Source organism: Oncorhynchus mykiss, chromosome 7 (genome assembly GCF_057628025.1).
Source record: "Oncorhynchus mykiss isolate SJ-2025 chromosome 7, ASM5762802v1, whole genome shotgun sequence".
Taxonomy (NCBI): domain Eukaryota; kingdom Metazoa; phylum Chordata; class Actinopteri; order Salmoniformes; family Salmonidae; genus Oncorhynchus; species Oncorhynchus mykiss.
Window position 1 is genome coordinate 67,286,940 of NC_143028.1, and position 23,799 is coordinate 67,310,738.

Here is a 23,799-nt window from a genome sequence, read left to right on the forward strand (position 1 = left end):
ATTCTCTCTTGGGGAATGCTGCTTTTTAGTTAGCTTTGCGACAGTATCAAAAAGGAATTTCGGATTGTTCTTATTTTCCTCAATTAAGTTAGAAAAATAGGATGATCGAGCAGCAGTAAGGGCTCTTCGGTACTGCACGGTACTGTCTTTCCAAGCTAGTCGGAAGACTTCCAGTTTGGTGTGGCGCCATTGCCGTTCCAATTTTCTGGAAGCTTGCTTCAGAGCTCGGGTATTTTCTGTGTACCAGGGAGCTAGTTTCTTATGAGAAATGTTTTTAGTTTTTAGGGGTGCAACTGCATCTAGGATATTGCGCAAGGTTAAATTGAGTTCCTCAGTTAGGTGGTTAACTGATTTTTGTCCTCTGGCGTCCTTGGGTAGACAGAGGGAATCTGGAAGGACATCAAGGAATCTTTGTGTTGTCTGTGAATTTATAGCACGACTTTTGATGATCCTTGGTTGGGGTCTGAGCAGATTATTTGTTGCAATTGCAAACATAATAAAATGGTGGTCCGATAGTCCAGGATTATGAGCAAAAACATTAAGATCCACAACATTTATTCCATGGGACAAAACTAGGTCAAGCGTATGACTGTGACAGTGAGTGGGTCCAGAGACATGTTGGACAAAACCCACTGAGTCGATGATGGCTCCGAAAGCCTTTTGGAGAGGGTCTGTGGATTTTTCCATGTGAATATTAAAGTCACCAAAAATTGGAATATTATCTGCTATGACTACAAGGTCCGATAGGAATTCAGGGAACTAAATGAGGAAAGCTGTATATGGTCCAGGAGGCCTGTAAACAGTAGCTATAAAAAAAGTGATCGAGTAGGCTGCATAGATTTCATGACTAGAAGCTCAAAAGACGAAAACATGATTTTTTTTTTTTGTAAATTGAAATTTGCTATCGTATATGTTAGCAACACCTCCGCCTTTGCGGGATGCACGGGGGATATGGTCACTAGTGTAACCAGGAGGTGAGGCCTCATTTAACACAGTAAATTAATCCGGTTTAAGCCATGTTTCAGTCAGGCCAATCACATCAAGATTATGATAAGTGATTAGTTCATTGTCTATAATTGCCTTTGAGGTAAGGGATCTAACATTAAGTAGCCCTATTTTGAGATGTGAGGTATCACGATCTCTTTCAATAATGACAGGAATGGAGGAGGTCTATATCCTAATGAGATTGCTAGGGCGAACACCGCCATGTTTAGTTTTGCCCAACCCAGGTCGAGGCACAGACACGGTCTCAATGGGGATAGCTGAGCTGACTACACTGACTGTGCTAGTGGCAGACTCCACTAAGCTGGCAGGCTGGCTAACAGCCTGCTGCCTGGCCTGCACCCTATTTCATTGTGGAGCTAGAGGAGTTAGAGCCCTGTCTATGTTGGTAGATAAAATGAGAGCACCCCTCCAGCTAGGATGGAGTCCGTCACTCCTCAGCAGGCCAGGCTTGGTCCTGTTTGTGGGTGAGTCCCAGAAAGAGGGCCAATTATCTACAAATTCTATCTTTTGGGAGGGGCAGAAAACAGTTTTCAACCAGCGATTGAGTTGTGAGACTCTGCTGTAGAGCTCATCACTCCCCCTAACTGGGAGGGGTCCAGAGACAATTACTTGATGCCGACACATCTTTTTAGCTGATTTACACCCTGAAGCTATGTTGCACTTGGTGACCTCTGACTGTTTCATCCTAACATCGTTGGAGCCGACGTGGATAACAATATCTCGGCAGTTTTAGCTTTAGCCAGCACCATCTTCAGATTAGCCTTAACGTCGGTAGCCCTGCCCCCTGGTAAACAGTGTATGATCGCTGGATGATTCGTTTTAAGTCTAATACTGCGGGTAATGGAGTCGCCAATGACTAGGGTTTTCAATTTGTCAGAGCTAATGGTGGGAAGCTTCGGCGTCTCAGACCCGTAACGGGAGGAGTAGAGACAAGAGAAGGCTCGGCCTCTGACTCCGACTCGCTGCTTAATGGGGAAAACCGGTTGAAAGTTTCTGACGGCTGAATGAACGATACCGGTTGAGCATTCCTACAGCATTTCTCTCCAGAAACCATGAGAAAGTTGTCCGGCTGCGGGGACCGTGCGATGGGAGTTATACTAACGTTACTATCTGTACTTACTGGTGGCACAGAAGCTGTTTCATCCTTTCCTACACTGAAATGACCCTTGCCTAACAATTGCGTCTGAAGCTGGGCTTGTAGCACAGCTATCCTCGCCGTAAGGCGATCGTTCTCCTGTATATTATGAGTACAGCGACTGCGATTAGAAGGCATCATGTTAATGTTACTACTTAGCTTCGGCTGTTGGAGGTCTTGACGAACCACATCCAGATAAAGCGTCCGGAGTGAAAAAGTTGAATTAAAAAAAGTTGAGTGAGGGAAAAACCCAAAATATAAACGGTAATTAAAAAGTAAAAACCGTAAAGTTGTCAGGTAGCAAAGTAAGGTTGGCAACAAAATGCACAGCAACATGTAAACAAGTCTGCAAGTTGTCGTTGTCACCATATTAGCTAAAGTAACGTCATAGTCAGCTAGGCTAATAGAACTAACACGTAAGTGAACTCACTACAATCATGCAGTAACGTTACAGTGTACAGTCAGTAAGCAGTTACACCGGCAGGCCCCAGTGGCAATAAATTTGTTAAACCAAAAGCTTACCTTGACTTGGAACAGTTCCAGTGTTGTGTTGGATAGTCATAGCCAGCTAGCTAACATAGCATCCCTCTGTTTGAGCAGGGTGTTTTTGTAGGCTAAATTAGCTAGCAGCATTAGAGGAGTTAGAGCCCTGTCTATGTTGGTAGATAAGATGAGAGCACCCCTCCAGCTAGGATGGAGTCCGTCACTCCTCAGCAGGCCAGGCTTGGTCCTGTTTGTGGGTGAGTCCCAGAAAGAGGGTCAACTATCTACAAATTCTATCTTTTGGGAGTGAAACTGAAAAAGTGACACACTCTCTCTCTTGCTTCTCCTTCATTTAGGAATAAATCAATGTTAAAAACTGCACAACTATTTTATTTTTCTCCCTTTGAGTCAACTACTCACCACATTTAATGCACTGCAGTGCTAGTTGGCTGTAGTTTATGCTTTCAGTACTAGATTAATTCCCTGATCCTTTGATTGGGTGGACAACATGTCAGTTCATGCTGCAAGAGCTCTGATAGGTTGGAGGATGTCCTCCGGAAGTTATCATAATTACAGTGTAAGTCCATGGCAGGGTGTGAGAACCGTGAGCCTCCTAGGTTTTGTATTGAAGTCAATGTACTCAGAGGAGGACAGAAGCTATCTGTCCTCCGGCTACACCATGGTGCTACCCTGTAGAGGGCTGTTGAGGCTACTGCAGACCTTATTTGGAAAATAGTGTGTTTTAATCTATTATTTGGTGACGTGATTATATTTAGTATAGTTTTATCTAAAAAGTTTTTAAATGTTTTAACATGTTTATTTTTATTAAATTCACTGAGGAGGATGGTCCTCCCCTTCCTCATCTGAGGATCCTCCACTGCCATGTACTTACCACATGCCAGGTTGCCATTGTCTTTATTAACCTGCCTGGTTAAATAAAGATGACATTTTGTATAATGAGTCAAGTGGGAAAGTTTTGTTCAGCAGTCTTACAATCCATTGCAGTCAATGGTTCCCTCACAGCACTTTTAGAAACACGACATTGACTGGATATGAGGCCTCTCACACCAGTCATAATAGGTTATTGCTTCCAACCATGTCAATGCCATCTAATGCCTCTGTTACGATGCAATAAACTGAAACTAAACTAATATCATCCAAAAATATAATCTATAGCATTTTGTGTCTTTTGAAGATATGGCTACATTACATACTGTAGGAGCAGAGGAAATGGCTGAAGGAGTGGATTTGTCTTTTCAGTTAAGAGGATGATTCTCATTTTATGATTAAATCTCAAACAGGCTCCAGGCTTTTGTATCTAAGTAATGTGTCTTCGTGGTTTAAACAACAAACAAACCAAGCATAATCTGGTGCAAGAAAGAAGTAGGCAAAGTCCAAACCCTGACACACACACCCACACACACATTGAGTGGTACAGTGACACCTGGTATTACCCAGGTCAGTGGTGTTAAACTAGCAAAGTATTAACCATCATGCCCACTTTAATGTCTATGCTTCTGTGTCCCCATCTTTTTTATTTCAGTGGTGTAAATGAATACGCCACATTCATGATGGGTTATTTTTAGCTTGGTGAGATGTTTTAAGATCTTGCCAGAGCTTCATTGCAAGATGATAATAGTATTTGATAACTCTTTGGTGGTGAGAGAGGGGGCTTGTGGGATGGTGGTGGATCTGACACCCTGTTTTTGTATTGTTTTGTCGCTGCTTTATTGTCTGTGCTAAAGCTATCCCCAAATGAATGTGGCGGATGACAGCTGCGTGCAGTTGTTTCCTGTTGCCTTGGTTAGGTGACTTAGGGCAAAATCATTGCAGCACGCACACACACACGCACACACACACACACACACACACACACACACACACACACACACACACACACACACACACACACACACACAAACGCACAACAGACAGTGTCTACCTTTCACTCTATGCCTGCAGTTTTATTAGCAGTGATTTATTCCTTGCATTTGGCACTGAGCAGACCGCCCCACTATGTCTCGCTCTCTGGCTCCTTCACCACGTCTTTTTACTTCTCCCTACATTTCCCTCTTAAATGTAATCCAGAGTCCACAGACGCAGAGATGCGATAATCCGGCTTCCCATTGTGACATAGCTGCGTGGCTCTGAGTCCACCATCCGCAAGGGACGCAAAAGCCCAAAACGCACACCTCCCCAAAAATCCCAACCAACGCGGCTCTGCGTACGTGTCCTCTATTAATTTGAATGGGGTGACTGTTGGAGAAATTGCTACACCCCACTGAGAATTTGAAAAGTATGAACGGTCCAATATTCTAGAACACTGCTGTGCTTACAAGTACACATTTAGGATGCTGATAGATGTGTAATTTTTTTCTTTATATTCTCGCTCTCTGACTTTGTCTCTCTGCATGTAGGCTGAATTATGCATATGCAGGGTTTGCCTATGCATGCATTGTAAATCCATCTGAATGTCAGTATGTGCTTATATCTATGATGGATAAAATATAATCGTGAGATTTTCTGCAGGCGGTTTTGTGGGTGGTACCGTGTTTTTGAGCACTGAGTGTGTGTACATCCCAGGAAGTTGGTGGCACCTTAATTGGGGAGGACGGGCTTGTGGTAATGGCTTGAGCGGAATTTGTGAAATGGTATCAAATTTCATCTAACACATAGTTTCCATGTGTTTGATGTTATTCCATTCACTTTGTTCCGGCCATTTATTATGAGCTGTTCTCCCCTCAGCAGCCTCATGTGGTGGACATTTAGAGGAGGTACATTTCATCATGTCTCACTCACCTCTGCTGTCATCTCACTGTCTAGATGAGGGGCCCCCCTGCACATGCCCCCTATGTGCATCAGACTGGAGCAGCTGTGTCCCACACAGCGAGGGCCTGCAGCTCTCTAGGGACCTGGGGGCCACTTATCTGGAGTTACCCTCCCTCAACCATGTCTTTGTGAGCCGCTACTTTGGCAGTGTGGTGAGTGTCGGCATCTGCCAGTTATGAAATGATCATTGTTTGATGGTGTGATTTATGACTGGTGTAACCCTAACCCCAGCCCCAGCTAACTCCATGAATCAACTAATCATATGATCTTCAGTATAGAATGCAATTAGCTGTGTTTGCTAGGGGTCGGGAAACAGTGTCACACGACTCCGGCCCCCGAGGTCTGAATTTCCTCATCCCTGATGTAGATGGCAGAGTATTATGTTATTGGCCATAGTGGAGATAAGAATGGGACTGGATGCAGTGTGATTATAAAATTAATTGTGTTACAATTTTATTTTGGTGTGTATGTTTATACTCACTAGGGTGTGTTTGTATATGTATTCAGCTGGAGTACTTCATGATTCAATGTTTGAAGCAGAAGGCCAACGACCGTCCAGAAAAGAGGCGTGGCAACAAGCTGAATGAGCCCCGCCCCCCTCATCTGGAACAACCAGGTGAGAGAGAGACTGTAATACTAGAATAGGTCACCTTTAAATCAGTTCTATGCGTATGTTATATCAACTTTACTTGTGGTGTTCCTCAGGGTATAATTCTCAACCCTTTCTATTATATCAACTTTACTTGTGGTGTTCCTCAGGGTTTAATTCTCAACCCGTTCTTGTTCTCCCTGCACATGCTACTGTTGTTATAAACATGCTACTAGATGTTTTGAATTATACATATATTTTTTCTTCTGATATTCACCCGACTGTATGTGACTACATTGTAACCAATCACTTACATAGTTGGGTGTTTTAACCAAATGTATAGTAGACACAGAATAGTCAAATTACAACATTTCTACAGCTGGACCAATCTAATAGATACCTTACTTTTGGGGGATTTATTTTGCATAGATTCAAGGTCTGTGAGATCTGAGATGAGAATATCAGGACTATTTAGGCTCATGAGATTAATTAGGAATTATGAAAAGAGAGTAATTGCGCATATCCGAACATGCCAGAGGAGCTGAATAAATAATTGGGGAGTTTCCTGCCCAAATGGGATCTTCGACTGAAGGTTAGTGAAAATACATCATTATATAGGTGACCTGACGAAGATCATGATCATGTTGGTTGAAACTTTGTCGCTGTATCTTAAACTTCAGTAGATGATCACATTTTGGTTGTAGCAAACTGAGTGTACATTTGCTTCCTTTTCTCAATATAGAACACAAATGTTCACTGCTTTATCAAAGTTTAGAATGATCTGTTAGTCAGCCCCTCACCCTATATTGTTCATTCTTTCATTCCTGTGAATGTGTAGTACACATACTACACCTATCTGTGTTCATGTACAGAGCACACGGATAAGCTACAGTAAACATACTAAATATAGCAGCCTTGCCATTTAGCCAGTATGTCTGATGAACTTTGACTTGGTGATTGACAGCGGGCAGCACTGCCAAAGTAGGTGGGTGGATGGGTTGGCTTGCCTGGGGCCCGTCCAACTCTACTTAACTCTCTCTCGCTCTGTCGTGCAACATCCATTAAATATGAAGTGCATTGATTCCTGGAGAAGCTTTCCTGTAAACCAGGCCAAAACTGAGTGGCAATAAAAAAGTGATGAGGTGCACAGGGGTGCAGCGTGGATTAAGCATAAATAGGATTATAATAGGACATTGATTTACCTTAACACTGTCTCTGTTTACCTTCCACCTAATACTCTGCTTTTCCCTCATCCCCTCGCCCAACTCTCTAATCTCTCTCTTTCTCTCCCTCTCTCCATCCATCCATCCAGCACGTCTTCCCCCCATCCGAGTGGAGGAGTCCAGCTTCTCTCAGGACCTACAGTGGCTGTTGGAGCGCGGCGTCCAGTTTGCCGATGTAGCCTTCTACGCTGGGGACTCTGGGAAGGAGCTGGGCTGGGGGCATGCCGCCGTCCTCTGTGCTGTCAGCCCCTACTTCAGACAGCTGTTGCTGGGGCCCAAGGCCAGGGAGAGGCCCATCTCGCGTTGCGCTTGCCGGGGGGACGGCCGGGGAGACGGGGGACCCCCATCACTGCTCTCCACCTGGGATGGGGGTCTGGGCAAAGAGGACGGGTTGCGGCCTGATGGGCATCTGGCTGGACGGCTATCACGCCTGGTGGTAAAGGACCCGCTGCTGTGCCTGTGCCTGTGGGAGACGCTCATGTTCCTCTACCGAGGTAAACTACTGGTTCAAGTGCCGTTCGCTATAAGCACGTGGAGCAGAGATAGAGAGCGAGGCTGTAGCTAAGTGAGATAATGTTGTCTTCTTTTATAATGGATAATTTACCATCACTGTATGAAATCTACTACTACGACTATCTGCAGTTTCCATTCTGTGTGTTTCTAATCTAATTGTATTTGTCAAGTGCCGAATACAACAAGTGTATACTTTCCCAACAATGCAGTTAGAAATAAAATGATCAAATAGATAAAAAGAAAATAACAAAATACACAATAAAATAACAATAACGAGGCTATATACAGGCTGTATTCAAGGAGCACTGGTACCGAGTCAGTGTACTGGGGTACAAGGTAGTTGGGTGAATGATTGAGGTAGTATGTACATTTAGGTGATAGTACTTTAATCAATGTACATGTACACTATATATACAAAAGTACGTGGACACCTCTTCAAATTAGTGGATTTGTCTATTTCAGCCACACCTGTTGCTGACTGGTGTATAAACTTGAGCACACCGCCATGCAATCTCCATAGACAAACACGGTTAGTAGAATGGCCTTACTGAAGAGCTCAGTGACTTTCAACATAGTACCGTCATAGGATGCCACCTTTCCGACTGGTCAGTTTGTCAAATTTATGCCCTGTTAGGGCTGCCCCAGTCAACTGTCAGTGCTGTTATTGTGAAGTGGAAAAGTCTAGGAGCAACAACGGCTCAGCCACAAAGTGATAGGCCGCACAAGCTCACAGGATGGGACCGCTGAGTGCTGGAGCACGTAGCGTGTAAAAATTGTCTGTCCTCAGTTGCATCACTCACTACTGAGTTCCAAACTTCCTCTGGCAGCAACGTCAGCACAAGACCTGTTCGATGGGTTTCCATGGCCGAGCAGCCGCACACAAGCCTAAGATCACCATGTGCAATGCCAGGCATCTGCTGGAGTGGTGTAAATGTAGCCGCCATTGGACTCTGGATCATTGAACACCCGTTCTCTGAAGTGATGCATCACGCTTCACCATCGTATCATCGTACTAATCTGGGTTTGGCAGGATGCCAGGAGAACTCTACCTGCCTGGATGTCAACTGTAAAGTTTGGTAGAGGAGGAATGATGGTATGGGGCTGTTTTTGATGGTTCAGGCTAGGCCCCTTAGTTTTAGTGAAGGAAAATCTTAACGCTACAGCATACAATGATATTCTAGACGATTCTGTGCTTCCAACTTTGTGGCAACAGTTTGGGGAAGGCCCTTTCCTGTTTCAGCATGCCAATGCCCTCGTGCACAAAGCAAGGTCTTGACCTTGACCCCATCGAACACCTTTGGGATGAATTGGAACGCAGACTGTGAGCCAGGTCTAGTCGCCCAACCTCACTAATGTCCTTGTGGCTAAATGGAAGCAAGTCCACGCAGCAATATCTTGTGGAAAGCCTTCCCAGAAGAGAGGAGGCTGTTATAGCAGCAAAGGGAGGATCAACTCCATACTAATGCCCATGATTTTGTAATGAGATGTTCGACGAGCAGCTGTCCACATACTTTTGATCCTGGAGATAGGAGTGAAAAACTGGAAGTCTGAGTAGCCATTTAATGAATTGCTCAGCAGTTTGATGGCTTGGGGTTGAAGCTGTTCAGGAGCCTTTTGATCCCAGACTTTGCGCTTCGGTACCGCTTGCCGTGCGGTGGCAGAGAGAACAGGCTTTGACTTGGGTGGCTGGAATCTTTGAAAAATGTTAAGCCCTTCCTCTGACACTGCCTGGTATAGAGGTCCTGGGTGACAGGGAGCTCGGCCCCAGTGATGTACTGGGCCGTACATACTACCTTCTGTAGTACCTTGCGGTCCGATGCTGAGAAGTTGCCACAACAAGTGGTGATACAGCCAGTCAAGATGCTCTCAATGTTGCAGCTGTAGAACTGAGGGCTCATGCCAAATCTTTTCAGCCTCCTTAGGGGGAAGATGTGTTGTCGTGCCCTCTTCACAACTGTGTTGGTGTGTTTGGATCATGACAGGTCCTTAGTGATGTGGACACCGAGGAACTTGAAGCTCTCGACCGTCTCAACTTAATCCCTGTCGATGTGATTGAGGGTGTGCTCAGCCCTCCGTTTCCTGTAGTCCACGATCAGCTTCTTTGTCGTGCTGACGTTGAGGGAGAAGTTGTGTGTATTTGTGTGTGTGTGTTGGCTGTGGCTTTTCTCATTCATTATGGAAAGCGATTACTGTAGTGCTCAAGTTGGCAAGCTGGGACCTGGCTGATTCATGCCTTTACATACATGTGAGGAAGAGTGACTGTCTGAGCATACGGTGTGTGTGTGTGTTAATGTGTGTCTGCAGCTAAATATATTTGTCTAAATGGCATCTCTGTGAATTGCTTGTGTGTGCGCTCACATGCACACCTGTGTGTGAGAGAAATTGGGGATATTTGAGAAACAGAATGGAATTGAATAACTACCCGCAAAACATCAGTCTCAACGTCAACAGTGAAGAGGCGACTCCGTGATGCTGGCCTTCTAGGCAGAGTTGCAAAGAAAAAGCCATATCTCAGACTGGCCAATAAAAATAAAAGATTAAGATGGGTAAAAGAACACTGGACAGAGGAACTCTGCTTAGAAGGCCAGCATCCCGGAGTCGCCTCTTCACTGTTGAAGTTGAGACTGGTGTTTTGCGGGTACTATTTAATGAAGCTGTCAGTTGAGAACTTGTCTGTTTCTCAAACTAGACACTAATGTACTTGTCGTCTTGCTCAGTTGTGCACCAGGGCCTCCCACTCCTCTTTCTATTCTGGTTAGGGCCAGTTTGTGCTGTTCTGTGAAGGGAGTAGTACACAGTGTTGTATGAGATCTCCAGTTTATTGGCAATTTCTTGCATGGAATAGCCTTCATTTCTCAGAACAAGAATAGACTGATGAGTTTCGGAAGAGAGTTCTTTGTTTCTGACCATTTTGAGCCTATAATCGAACCCACAAATGATGATGCTCCAGATAATCAACTAGTCTAAAGAAGGCCAGTTTTATTTCTTCTTTAATCAAAACAACAATTTTCAGCTAACATATGCTAACATAATTGCAAAATAGTTTTCTAATGATCAATTAGCCTTTTAAAATGGTAAACTTGGATTAGCTAACACAACTTTCCATTGAAACACAGGAGGGATTGTTGCTGATAATGGGCCTCTACGCTTATGTAGGTATTCTACGAAAATCTGCCGTTTCCAGCTACAATAGTCATTTACAACATTAACAATGTCTACTATATTTCTGTATACTATATTTCTGATCAATTTAATGTTATTTTAATGGACAAAAAATGTGCTTTTCTTTAAAAAACAAGGACATTTTCTAAGTTACCCCAAACTTGTGTGTGTGTGTGTATATATATATTTATATATGTCTGTCTGTTTCTGTGGTATATATGAGTGTTTGTGTGCCTGTGGTTCTGGTGTGATCCAGGGGCGTGGGAGTGGGAACACCTCCAGGAGGCCATGGGGGAGAAGCTTAACAACTCTCTGGCCGTGGCTCAACTCATGGACCGCATCCGCTCCTTCCTAGGCAGAGACAAGGTGACCCAGAAGCTTGAACAGATACAAATGCATGCACGCACCCTAACCCCGATATAACACAATATGTGGCTCTGGTCAAAAGCAGTGCACTAAATGATTCATTTGGGATAGGTTAAACTCTCAAATTGAGCCAAGGGAATGTGATGTGGGACTTAACATCAGGAGATGTGACATGCAGGGTAATAATTAGATCTGGTGATGAGGGTTGAGTTCATTCTTTTTCAATTCCATCAAAAACGAAGTGTCACTTTTGCACTAGTTCTTATCAAGGAGGATTTCATATGTTTGGTTTCAAACCATCAGTGGAATTGACTAAGCAGCTGAAAATCAATGATCCATGCGATGTTATAACAAAATGCAGCATAATGAAGCCATGAGTTTGATATGCAGACTGCTCTGGAAGCGAGCCTGCCTGCCAGTCTGTTTCAGCATTAGCCAGCTCCATTGAGGCGGTCTTGGCAGTGAGGCCAGGGACAGTGGAGTTACCTGCTGCTGAGGCAGGCTGTTAGACAGGCTATTTTGATGCCACTGGGGAGCTGGATGTGGAAGCTCTGAATGAAATGGCACTTATGCTTGTAAACACCAACAGTGGCAGAATTCTCAGACTTAACCCACGCTGTGTGTGTGTGTGTCGGTTTGTGTTTGTGCACACATGTTCCTGTGCATTTTTGTGTGCGCGTCTGTGTGTGTTTGTAGGGTCCCCGGGACACGCCCAACGCCCGGGCCGCCCAGCTTGGTCCTCAGTCTCTGGTCAACCTCTTCAATTCTCCTCTCTACTCTGATGTAATTTTTATGGTGCAAGGCAAGTTCACACACCCCAGACAATTACATGTAGTGCCAGGTCACATTTTTTTATTAAACATGATTAGCTGATTCCTTCATTGGGGCTCTCAGGGAGCCAGTCCATTTCATTATTGCACCGAATAGAGAAAATGCCGTCAACATAATTCAGGGTGCTTCGTATGACATGCACTTGCTATACAATAACCACAGTGCTTGAAGGTCCTTTAGAAATATATTTTTGTGCAATTACTGTATCTTTTTGGGGGTATAAACACTCAGTAATGTTAAAAATCTCCTGATATTATGTTACAGATGTGTGTGCACATTTTAATGCCTTTGATGCAGCAACTGTACATTTTTCTTTTTAACAATGAGAAACTATTGCATGGTGACGCCAAGCTCCAAGTGCGTTAGCAATCATCTACAATAACCCATATAATGAAATGCATTTTCTTTCTGCTCCTGACACTTCAACATGTCCACTTTGCTTCACCTGCGCTGCATCCAACTATAGAGAGCACTTTCATGAGTGTAACAATGCCTGTCATTAGATGGAAGATACTTCAAGACAACCATTATGTCATGCTTTATAGCGGTCATAAGGTCTGGGTTAATTAAAATGACCCATTCCTGAAAGGCATCAATTCATAACTATGACAGTTTTAGATTAAATTCACCTTGCACCTAGACTGTGTATGAGAAGATCATTCAGTAGATATGATTGGCTGATGTGAAGCTGTAATGTGGAAGCTCATCAGAAAAGTACAAGAAACCAAAAATAGCTGTAGCTATTATCCTCAGCGGTATCGTGAAAACCTTCCCTCTTACAACTGGGGTATGTCAGGGAAACGATTAGCAACATGTTACCGAAAACCGCCATTCAACCTCTCTCCTCCAGCAACTTCTCCCCAAGGTCTTGCTGTGAAGGAGACTGTATAAAGGAGAATGGATTCTATTTCTCAGTAAGTTTGTCAAAATAAGGATTACATTTAAAAACAGACTGTGTTTCAGGGAGTGTGTTACCGGCTCACCGGGCGGTCCTGGTGGCCCGCTGTGATGTCATGGCGGCTATGTTCAGCGGGAAGTATGCGGAGGCACGGAGTCGGGTGGTGCCTATCCACGGAGTCTCCTCTGACACCTTCCTCTCCTTCCTGGAGTACCTTTACACTGACACCTGCTGTCCTGGTGGGTCCACTGCAGTGCAGGAACAAAAACAGGCTCATTATAGGCCGGGGCCCACTCACTTTAGACTGCTGTGTATGAAAACACTACTACCGGTAGCTGTCAAATTCTTTCTTCCTCCGCCCTTGTTTCCTCAATTTCTCGCCTCACTTCCAATTTCATTGGAAGAGGAGGTCCGGGGGAGGGACTGTGGATCCTCTCCACCAATGTGCTATGAGGGGAGTGTGAGTAATTGAGGAAACAAGGACGGATGAAGCAAGAATTTGAGGGCTAGAAACGTTTTCGCACACAGCCCAGGGGTGGCTTACCCTCCTGGACAGCTACGGAGTATGCAGGATTTTGCTGCAGCCTTGCTCTCACTCTGTGTTTCAAGCTTGATGAGTTGGTTATTTGAATCAGCTGTGTAGTATTAGGGCAAAACAATTAAACGTGCACCCAAGAGGGGACGCAGGACCAAGTTTGTGAAACCCTGCTCTAACTAACACTTGGATTCAGAAAATTATGGTAATTATTATGAGCAGTTGATTGTCTAGAAGCAGGTGTGATTCAGCAGGGCAGGAGCAAAAGCTTACAAACCCAGGAGAACAGAATCCTGAACTTAAGATAAAGATGTATTTCTATCTGCAACCTGTCAGTGAACATGCCCCAGGTCCTCAGTGCTGCTCAGTACAGGCTGGGAAAATTAATGGCGGTGGATTTACACTCTCAGATGGAACTAACAGTATCTCATAAGCCCCAGAGGGATTTGACTGACAGCTCCCTCAAAATGATTGACAGGCTGGGGGAAGATCAAGAGCAATTGGAGTGGACACCGTGACACTACGATATGATGGATAGTAATGTAGGCCAATTTGTTTGAAGGGGGAGGGATTTTGTGTGTTTGTGATGTTATTTTGGGGTTGATATGTTTCCCAGTTGGTTAATGTGATATGACAGTACAGCGGCGTGTGTGTTATAAATCACAAGTGTGCATTTCAACCACAATTTACAATCAAATTTATGCATGAGTATGAACATTTTCTAAACGAGGTTCCAGTATGTTTGACTGTGTGTGTGTGTGTCCAGCCAGTGTATTGCAGGCCATGGCCGTGCTGGTCTGTGCAGAGATGTACCAGGTGAAGCGTCTGCAGCACCTGTGTGAGGTGTGTGTATGCGCCTACCTCCAGAGCATGCCTAGCCGAGAGCTGGCATCAACCGGCATCAGTGTGATCCGCCTTCTTCGCAGAGCTAAGGTTCGTGCGTGTGTGTGTGAGAGATATACAGTTGAAGTCGGAAGTTTACATATACCTTAGACATTTAAACTCAGTTTCACAATTACTGACATTTAATCCTAGTAAAAATCCCGTTTTAGGTCAGTTAGGATCAGAATAATAGTAGAGAATTATTTATTTCAGCTTTTATTTCTTTCATCACATTCCCAGAGGGTCAGAAGTTTACATACACTCAATTAGTATTTGGTACCATTGCCTTCAAATAGTTTAACTTGTGTCAAATGTTTCAGGTAGCATTCCATAAGCTTCCCACAATAAGTTGGGTGAATTTTGGCCCATTCCTTCTGACAGAGCTGGTATAACTGAGTCAGGTTTGTAGGCCTCCTTACTCGCACACGCTATTTAGGTTCTGCCCACAAATGTTTTATAGGATTGAGGTCAGGGCTTTGTGATGGCCACGCCAATACCTTGACTTTGTTGTCCTTAAGCCATTTTGCAACAACTTTGGAAGTATGCTTGGGGTCATTGTCCATTTGGAAGACCCATTTGCGACCAAGCTTTATCTTCCTGACTGATGTCTTGAGATGTTGCTTCCATATATCAACATCATTTTCCAACCTCATGATGACATCTATTTTGTGAAGTGCACCAGTCCCTCCTGCAGCAAAGCACCACCACAACATGATGCTGCCACCGCTGTGCTTCACGGTTGGGATGGTGTTCTTCATCTTGCAAGCATCCCCATTTTTTCTCTAAACATAATGATGGTCATTATGGCCAAACAGTTATATTTCTGTTTCATCAGACCAGTGGACATTTCTCCAAAAAGTACGATCTTTGTCCCCATGTGCAATTGCAAACCGTAGTCTGGCTTTTTTATGGCGGTTTTGGAGCAGTGGCTTCTTCCTTGCTGAGCGGCCTTTCAGGTTATGTCGATATAGGACTTGTTTTACTGTGGATATAGATACTTTTGTACCTGTTTCCTCGAGCATCTTCACAAGATCCTTTGCTGTTGTTCTGGGATTGATTTGCACTATTCGCATCAAAGTACGAATCTCCTTCCTGAACGCGGCTCCAGAACGCGTCTCCTTCCTGAGCGGTATGCCGGCTGCGTGGTCCCATGGTGTTTATACTTGTGTACTATTGTTTGTACAGATGAACGTGGTACCTTCAGGTATTTGGAAATTGCTCCCAAGGATGAACCAGACTTGTGGATGTCATCATTTTTTTTTCTGAGGTCTTGGCTGATTTCCTTTGATTTTCCCATAATGACAAGCAAAGAGGCAGTGAGTTTGAAGGTAGGCCTTGAAATACATCCACAGGTAGACCTCCAATTGACTCAAATTATGTCAATTAGCCTATCAGAAGCTTCTAAAGCCATGACATACTTTTCTGGATTCCAAGCTGTTTAAAGGCACAGTCAACATAGTGCATGTAAACTTCTGACCCACTGGAATTGTGATACAGTGAAATAATCTGTCTGTAAACAATTGTTGGAAAAAAATACTTGTCATGCACAAAGTAGATGTCCTAACCGACTTGCCAAAACTATAGTTTGTTAACAAGAAATTTGTGGAGTGGTTGTAAAACGAGTTTTAATGACTCCAACCTAAGTGTGTGAACTTCCGACTCCATTCCAAATCGACCCCTACTCCTTAACCACTCCACACTCCTATATATTTAAAACATTGGATCGGTGGAAGCAATATGGTGAAGATTCTCACAACCATAAAATCATATTCAGATATACAGGAGTGCCTAGAGCAGGGCTGTTCAAGTCCGGTCCTGGTGGGCCAAATCACTTCTGGTTCATATTTTTAACTGGTAGTTAATTGCACTCACCTGGTGTCCCAGGTCTGAATCAGTCCCTGATTTGAAGGAGGGCATGAAAACCAGACGTGTTTTGGCCCTCCAGGACCGGAATTGAACAGCCCTTTCCTAAGGGAAGGATTTGGTATTCAGCAAGAGAGTGTGTATGTGTTCTCTCTTCTGTGTATGTAGCTAGCTCCCACAATCCTCAATGGTCTCCTTTCCTTCACAACCTGACGAAGACCATGGGTCTATCATCTGACCATGGTTCTAAATAATATTCCTCTGCTTGTATCCGTTCCTAATCTGCACTGACAAACTTCTCCAGCAGCATCCTCCACAGTGCTTTCCAGAGAGATGAGACAAGGAGAAAACACTTCAGACTATTGAGATGCACCCCTTGAGGTTTCAACAAGGTTTATAACTCTGCCAATAAAGAGAGAAATTATTAAATAATGCTAGTAATTTTTATTTATTTTTTATTTTACAATCCTTACCACAAACATGAGAGGATGTGGTTGGTGAAAGCCACTTGTATCCTAAGCTGTGAAGCGTTTCTACCATTGTGCTGTCACCTATCCAGCTTTCAGGTCATTGGTTAAAAAAGCTTGAGGCAAGGAGAGCATATGCATGCACGCACATTTCACAGGGTTGGAAAATGACATTTTCCATGTGGAAGTCATTGTTGTATTCTGTCTTGCAGTTTCTATTTTAAAAGCTACAACATAGCTGACTTACCACCTCCATATCCCTCTTTTAAGTGACAGTACATATTTCCTCAAACAGCTGACACATACCACATTTACATGCGCACCAATGACCCATTGTTATTCAGGATACTCGACTATTCTGTTTTTGAGTTGATGCATATAAACATCATATCCCTACATTTTGTTAATCTCGGTTATGTGAAACCTGGATAAGAAGCCTGGGCTATGCCGATTTTAGACTTGATACTATGGCATGTAAACATTTTAGCCTGTTTACTGTTGTTTTTCGCAGTCTGCGGAGTCCGTTTTGCATGTCATGGATGTTGTGTGTTGATGTTTTCATCTGATTGTGAAACAAATAACTTAAAGTAACCTGGGTAGTTTGATCCACCATAATAATTAATTTGGCTGATCGTCCGTATTGGACCATATAGCCTACTTGCTACTTTCACCCCTAATTTAGACAAGTTTTTGTTTATAATTCCCGACATTTGGTAGGCCATTTATTTGTCAACTATAGTTAGATACATGCATCTTCTCTTCTGTTATAACATGTTGCCATAAAGTAGTGCTCCACAGAATATTGTCTTAACTAGATTACTAATGAATTATATCAATGTAACAACGGTAAAGTTGTCTTTCGTTTAGGGACTGGGGAGAAAAACGCAATAACTCAAACAGTGAAAAGATTCCTGTGCAAAATGTCATCAGTTTGACTGGTTTTAAGAGAATGAAAAGCTGAGAAAACGATTTAACACACGTTTCTGATAAGATTTCAGTTGGTCTGGTGTGCATATTTTATGCGGTTGAAATACTGTTATTGCATAAGTGTCAAATGTAACAAAAGTTACAGTACATTTGCATTTTCTCATGAGATGCTGAAATAAATAATTTATCCACTCATCATAGAGACAAAATTAACATTGGTTCGATCATTTTAATGCAAGAAATGCATACTTCTGCAGGAGTTAATATTACGGTACATATGAGAGGTTATAAGTCTACAGTCAGTGTCCATACTTCAGTAACTAAGCCATTTAAACGTTTGGAATATTCGGTTCATGGATTCAGGCATACTCGTGAGTGGGATATCAAAAGGTGCATGTTAAAAGCTTATCCCAAATAAAACCTGAAGCGGCATATGAGCTACTTACTATCAAGAATACTATGAGTATGTAAACGTGGTCACTGTTCCCCTCTCTCTCACAGTGCCACAATGCAGAGCAGCTGTATGTATGGCTACTCCACTTCATAGCCAATAACTACCTAATCTTCAGCCACAAGCCTGACTTCCTGGAGCTCTCAGGTGAGAAACCATAGGGCAGATCACAGGGCATATTAATAAGTCAAAGCTACTTACTAAGTACAACTGGTGTTGCAAGCCCTATGCGTCGACCAACTGAGCAATTGGACCTGCATGACAGTCACTATAAGCTATGGCTGATGCAAGCTGTTGTGAAAGCTAATGGCTTTTTTGTATATAATTTATCATATGATAAAGTGAACTGTAAACCCATTCAGTAGACATACTGTCAGTTTTAATAGCACAGATTATTAAGTAGAGGACACATTCTGAAAAGGGACATATTACACGTTAAATGAATAATTATGACAGCTGATGTAGTGGAATAGTGGATTGCTAAAGCGTGTAAAAAAACAATTTTGTAAATAGGGCTTGTACACCTACGACGCTAAATTGGCGTTCACCTTTCCTAATGCCTGTCAAGCCATGAGGTCCCTGGTTATGACAGATTTAGAAGACACACACTGGTTAATAAGCACACAATCCACGTTTAGTAGCATCTACAACAGGATTATTTCCATTAACAATGTCATCGCACACAATATATCAGGTCAAATAGATGGGTCTGGAAGGGCACAAGTGAAGAGATAAAGACTAGAGAATAGGCCTACTACACATTCACACTGGTGCAGTTCTCAGGTGTAAGCACAGGGGTATCAGGCAGAACACTTAGGCGGCTTGATGGCTTAATTGAAAATGTTTGTTTAGGCAATGACAGAAAAATGTATCCTGGCACTGTTTGTGTGCAAGAGCGAAAGGTTGACATGTCGCCATGGTGATATCATCACGGCAACCTTGTGTTTTTGTCATCTCGGTTGACAGAGGAGGAGCGGGAACAGGTGGAGAGACTGCGCTGGCCGTCCCGAGGCTACCTGCAGGAGCTGAGCGAGTATCAGCAGCGCCGACGCAAACTCAAGAAGTCCCGCTGTCTCGTCATGTGACACCCACCCGCCGCCACACCCTGGAGAGATAGTGAGAGACCGAGAAGAGAAGGTGTGGGGCAAGAGACAGAGGACAAAGAAGAGGGGGAAAAGGTTGGCAGGGAGGACTTGAATGAGAGAAGACGCTATAAACAAACCAGACTTTAATTCCAAGCTATCTGCCTCAATTGGACAGTGAATAAGGGGAACAGAAAGCTAGGCAGCTTGGGAAAAGAAGACCCAGAGGGTTGAGCATGGAGCAGAAAAGGTCAAAGGGCGACGTCAACGGGAGGTGAAATGCAAGACTGACACACCCTGGTCCTTTAAGATCAACACGTGACTGTCTTTGGGACAAAATGACTGATCTATTTAACCAGGGAGAATTTCAAAATGACAGACTAGGGTGGAAAAAAGAAAATGGCTACATTCCAGGTTTATCTTTGCTGTCACGGTGGCTGCATATTTCAGAAGATTGCTATAGCATACTTGTGGTTCCTGAGATGTAAAGCCTTCTTCAGGTACTGTGCAGCTGCAAAAACAACCTGTCCATAGAGGATGCATCTATGGCCCGGAGATTATTGGTAGAAAAATGGCTGTGTCCATGGCGAACCATAACCCTTTTCAAGGCAAATTAACTGTGTATCCATGTAGAATGGACAGTGATCTTCTTTGCCATCTCCACACAGGAGATACATATATTTTTATTTAAACGAAGACGGTGCTCAACTGAACATATGTGCACGGGAAACGTTCAAAGGAACAGGCTGAAACGCATCTAAAACGTTTGGGAGTGTTCTGTCTAATGAACGTGACCATTGATTGTGCATCTATAGAGGATGTCTATTTAATCTATGGACACAATCCTTCAGTCCCAAATCAACCCCATGGCACTACACCCTACACACTTGTTAATATCCACTTCCTTCATATCCATAATGGTTCCTCAAGAAATGTCTAGGGCTATAGTTGATTTGGGTCGAGGCCACCATAACTGTGAGTACATAGTGGTCCTACATGGTTGTCTTACTGGGTTCTTCTGCAATGCTAAATCCTCAAAAAGAGAGCACCCATGTTTAACAGCATTGGGGCACCTGGAGACTTAACACGCACACACGTTCATTGAAACCCTAGCCAAACAACACCTCTGGTTTGACCACACCTCAAATGTGTATTTTTTTGCCATGAGATTATAATTGGATGGCGCTGCAACTATTTTTGTACTGTGTACTGCCTGTACCAGGGGGTGTTTTGTAACGTCTGGAGTGGAGCTAACTGCATGTGGAGACTAGAGGGTGTAGGTGTTTTATTTGGTCACCAGCCGGCCATGGGGGATGGTTGTGTACAGTGATAATTGTGACCTGAGTCACTTGGAATAAAAACATGTTTTAGAAATACACGTTGGCACACCGCCTACTGAATCGTTATTGTACATCTGAAGACATCTCTTACTGAGCAGTCACGAGTGTGTTAGTATGCATTAAGAATGCACATACAGTATGTCATGTGTTGAAGGTTAGTCTAAAGCTTAGTTGCTTCTGGAGAATTTAAACTGTATAAACTCATACACACAATATGACTTGAAACTATTTCTAACCCCCCCATGCTACATACACACACACACAAATCAAATGTATCTATACAGCCCTTCTTACATCAGCTGATATCTCAAAGTGCTGTACAGAAAAACCCAGCCTAAAACCCCAAACAATGCAGGTGTAGAAGCTCAGTGGCTGGGAAAAACTCCCAAGAAAGGCCAGAACCTAGGAAGAAACCTAGAGAGGAACCAGGCTATGAGGGGTGGCCAGTCCTTTTCTGGCTGTGCCGGGTGGAGATTATAACAGAACATGGCCAAGAAGTTCAAAATGTTCATAGGTGACCAGCAGGGTCAAATAATAATAATTGCACAGTGGTTGTTGAGGGTGCAACAGGTCAGCACCTCAGAAGTAAATGTCAGTTGGCTTTTCATAGCCGATCATTCAGAGTATCTCTGGTGTCTCTAGAGAGTTGAAAACAGCAGGCCTGGGACAGGTAGCACATCCGGTGAGCAGGTCAGGGTTCCATAGCTGCAGGCAGAACAGTTGAAACTGGAGCAGCAGCTCAGCCAGGTGGACTGGGGACAGAAAAGAGTCATCAGGCCAGGTAGTCCACACACAGGCAGCAATTGCTACATGACATAGGCCATACATCAAGGGTACTCAACTACTATTTGAGAATGTCCGGATATATAGTCATTTATTGGCTCAGTGAAAAAAAAAAACACCTTGCGACACAAAACTGTTCCCACCCCTTTTTCGAAATGTTGCCATTTTGAAGCTCATTCCTTGCAATTCTACACATTTTGCCATGGGGCAGAGAGAAAATCTTTGAGTTTTAAAGCAAATGTCCTGCAATTCTAAACATTTTGCCATGTCTTGGGTGTGTTGGGATACCTGAGTGACTCAACAAAATCAATGAGGGCCAGTCAAAAGTTTGGACACATACTCATTCAAGGGTTTTTCTTTATTTTGACTATTTCCTACATTGTAGAGTAATAGTGAAGACATCAAAACTATGAAATAACACATGGAATCATGTAGTAACCAAAAGTGTTAAATATATTTGAGATTCTTCAAAGTAGCCACCCTTTGCCTTGATAACAGCTTTGCACACTCTTGGCATTCTCTCAACCATCTTTATGAGGTAGTCACGTGGAATTTCAATTAACAGGTGTGCCTTGTTAAAAGATACATTTGTGGAATTTTTCTTTCTTAATGGGTTTGAGCCAATCAGTTGTGTTTTGACAAGGTAGGGGTGGTATACAGAAAATAGCCCTACTTGGTAAAATACCAAGTCCATATTATGGCAAGAACAGCTCAAATAAGCAAAGAGAAAAAAACAGTCCATTATTACTTTAAGACATATCGGGAAATTGTCTAGAACTGAAAGTTTCTTCAAGTGCTATCGCAAAAACTATCAAGCACTATGATGAAATTGGCTCGCATGAGGACTGCCACAGGAAAGGAAGACCCAGAGTTCATTAGAGTTACCAGCTCAAATAAATGCTTTGCAGAATTTCAGTAAGACATCTCTGAACAGTTGATGTTGAGGAGACTGTGTGAATCAGGCCTTCGTGGTCAAATTGCTGCAATGAATCCACTACTAAAGGACACCAATAATAATTTGGGTGGCAGGTAGCCTAGTGGTTAGAGCGTTGTGCCAGTAACTGATAGGTTTAGAGATTGAATCCCTGAGCTGACAAGGTAAAAATCTGTTGTTCTGCCCCTGAACAAGGCAGTTAACCCACTGTTCCTAGCTAGGCCGTCAGTGTAAATAAGATTTTGTTCTTAACTGACTTGCCTAGTTAAATCAAGGTTAAATAAATAAAATAAGAGACTTGCTTGGGCCAAGAAACATGAGCAAAGGACATTAGACCAGTGGAAATCTGTCCTTTGGTCTGGTGAGTCCAAATTTGAGATTTGTGGTTCCAACCGATGTGTCTTTGAGACGCAGAGTAGGTAAACAGATGATCTCTGCATGTGTGGTTCCCACAGTGAAGCATGGAGGTAGTGTAATGGTGCTTTGCTGGTGTCAGTGATTTATTTAGAATTCAAGGCACACTTAACCAGCATGGCTACCACAGCATTCTGCAGCGATATGCCATCCCATCTGGTTTGCGCTTAGTGGGACTATCATTTGTTTTTCAACAGGACAATGACCAACACACCTCCAGGCTGTGTAAGGGCTATTTGACCAAGAAGGAGAGTGATGGAGTGCTGCATCAGATGACCTGGCCTCCACAATCACCCGACCTCAACCAAATTGAGATGGTTTAGGATGAGTTGGACTGCAGAGCGAAGGAAAAGCAGCTAACAAGTGTTCAGCACGTGTGGGAACTCCTTCAAGACTGTTGGAAAAGTATTCCTTATGAAGCTGTCTGAGAGAATGCCAAGAGTGTGCAAAGCTGTCATCAAGGCGAAGGGTGGCTACTTTGAAGAATCTCAAATATAAAATATTTTGATTTGTTTAACAATTTTTTGGATACTACATGATTCCATATGTTATTTCATAGTTTGATGTCTTCACAAAAAAAGTAGAAAATAGTAAAAATAAACAAAAACCCTTGAATGAGGTGTGTCCAAACGTGACTGGTACTGTGTGTGTAATATATATACACTGCTCAAAAAAATAAAGGGAACACTAAAATAACACATCCTAGATCTGAATGAATGAAATATTCCTATTAAATACTTTTTTCTTTACATAGTTGAATGTGCTGCCAACAAAATCACACAAAAATCAAAAATCAAATTTATCAACCCATGGAGGTCTGGATTTGGAGTCACACTCAAAATTAAAGTGGAAAACCACACTACAGGCTGATCCAACTTTGATGTAATGTTCTTAAAAACAAGTCAAAATGAGGCTCAGTAGTGTGTGTAGCCTCCACGTGCCTGTATGACCTCCCTACAACGCCTGGGCATGCTCCTGATGAGGTGGCGGATGGTCTCCTGAGGGATCTCCTCCCAGACCTGGACTAAAGCATCCGCCAATTCCTGGACAGTCTGTGGTGCAACGTGGCGATGGTGGATGGAGCGAG

The 23,799-nt window shown here is 43.3% G+C and overlaps 1 protein-coding gene across 3 annotated transcripts in view; it reads left to right on the top strand.

Annotated features, from left to right (window-relative positions):
* Positions 1-20,619, top strand: part of rhobtb3 (Rho related BTB domain containing 3) — a 33,812-nt gene extending 13,193 nt beyond the window's left edge. The window contains exons 4-14 of one of the 3 annotated variants that reach the window (XR_016497422.1): positions 5,447-5,604; positions 5,960-6,068; positions 7,354-7,758; positions 10,894-10,929; positions 11,196-11,305; positions 12,002-12,111; positions 13,104-13,273; positions 14,048-14,111; positions 14,336-14,502; positions 18,210-18,306; positions 19,126-20,619. Coding sequence is in view for 2 of the 3 variants with exons in the window: in XM_090241814.1 (XP_090097940.1) it covers positions 5,447-5,604; positions 5,960-6,068; positions 7,354-7,758; positions 10,894-10,929; positions 11,196-11,305; positions 12,002-12,111; positions 13,104-13,273; positions 14,336-14,502; positions 18,210-18,306; positions 19,126-19,244 (1,481 nt within the window). In the remaining variant the exon portion in view is untranslated. The remainder of the gene's footprint in view (positions 1-5,446; positions 5,605-5,959; positions 6,069-7,353; positions 7,759-10,893; positions 10,930-11,195; positions 11,306-12,001; positions 12,112-13,103; positions 13,274-14,047; positions 14,112-14,335; positions 14,503-18,209; positions 18,307-19,125) is intronic. The other 2 variants (XM_090241814.1, XM_090241815.1) reach the window with 2 other exon arrangements.
* The last annotated feature ends 3,180 nt before the right edge of the window (positions 20,620-23,799 follow it).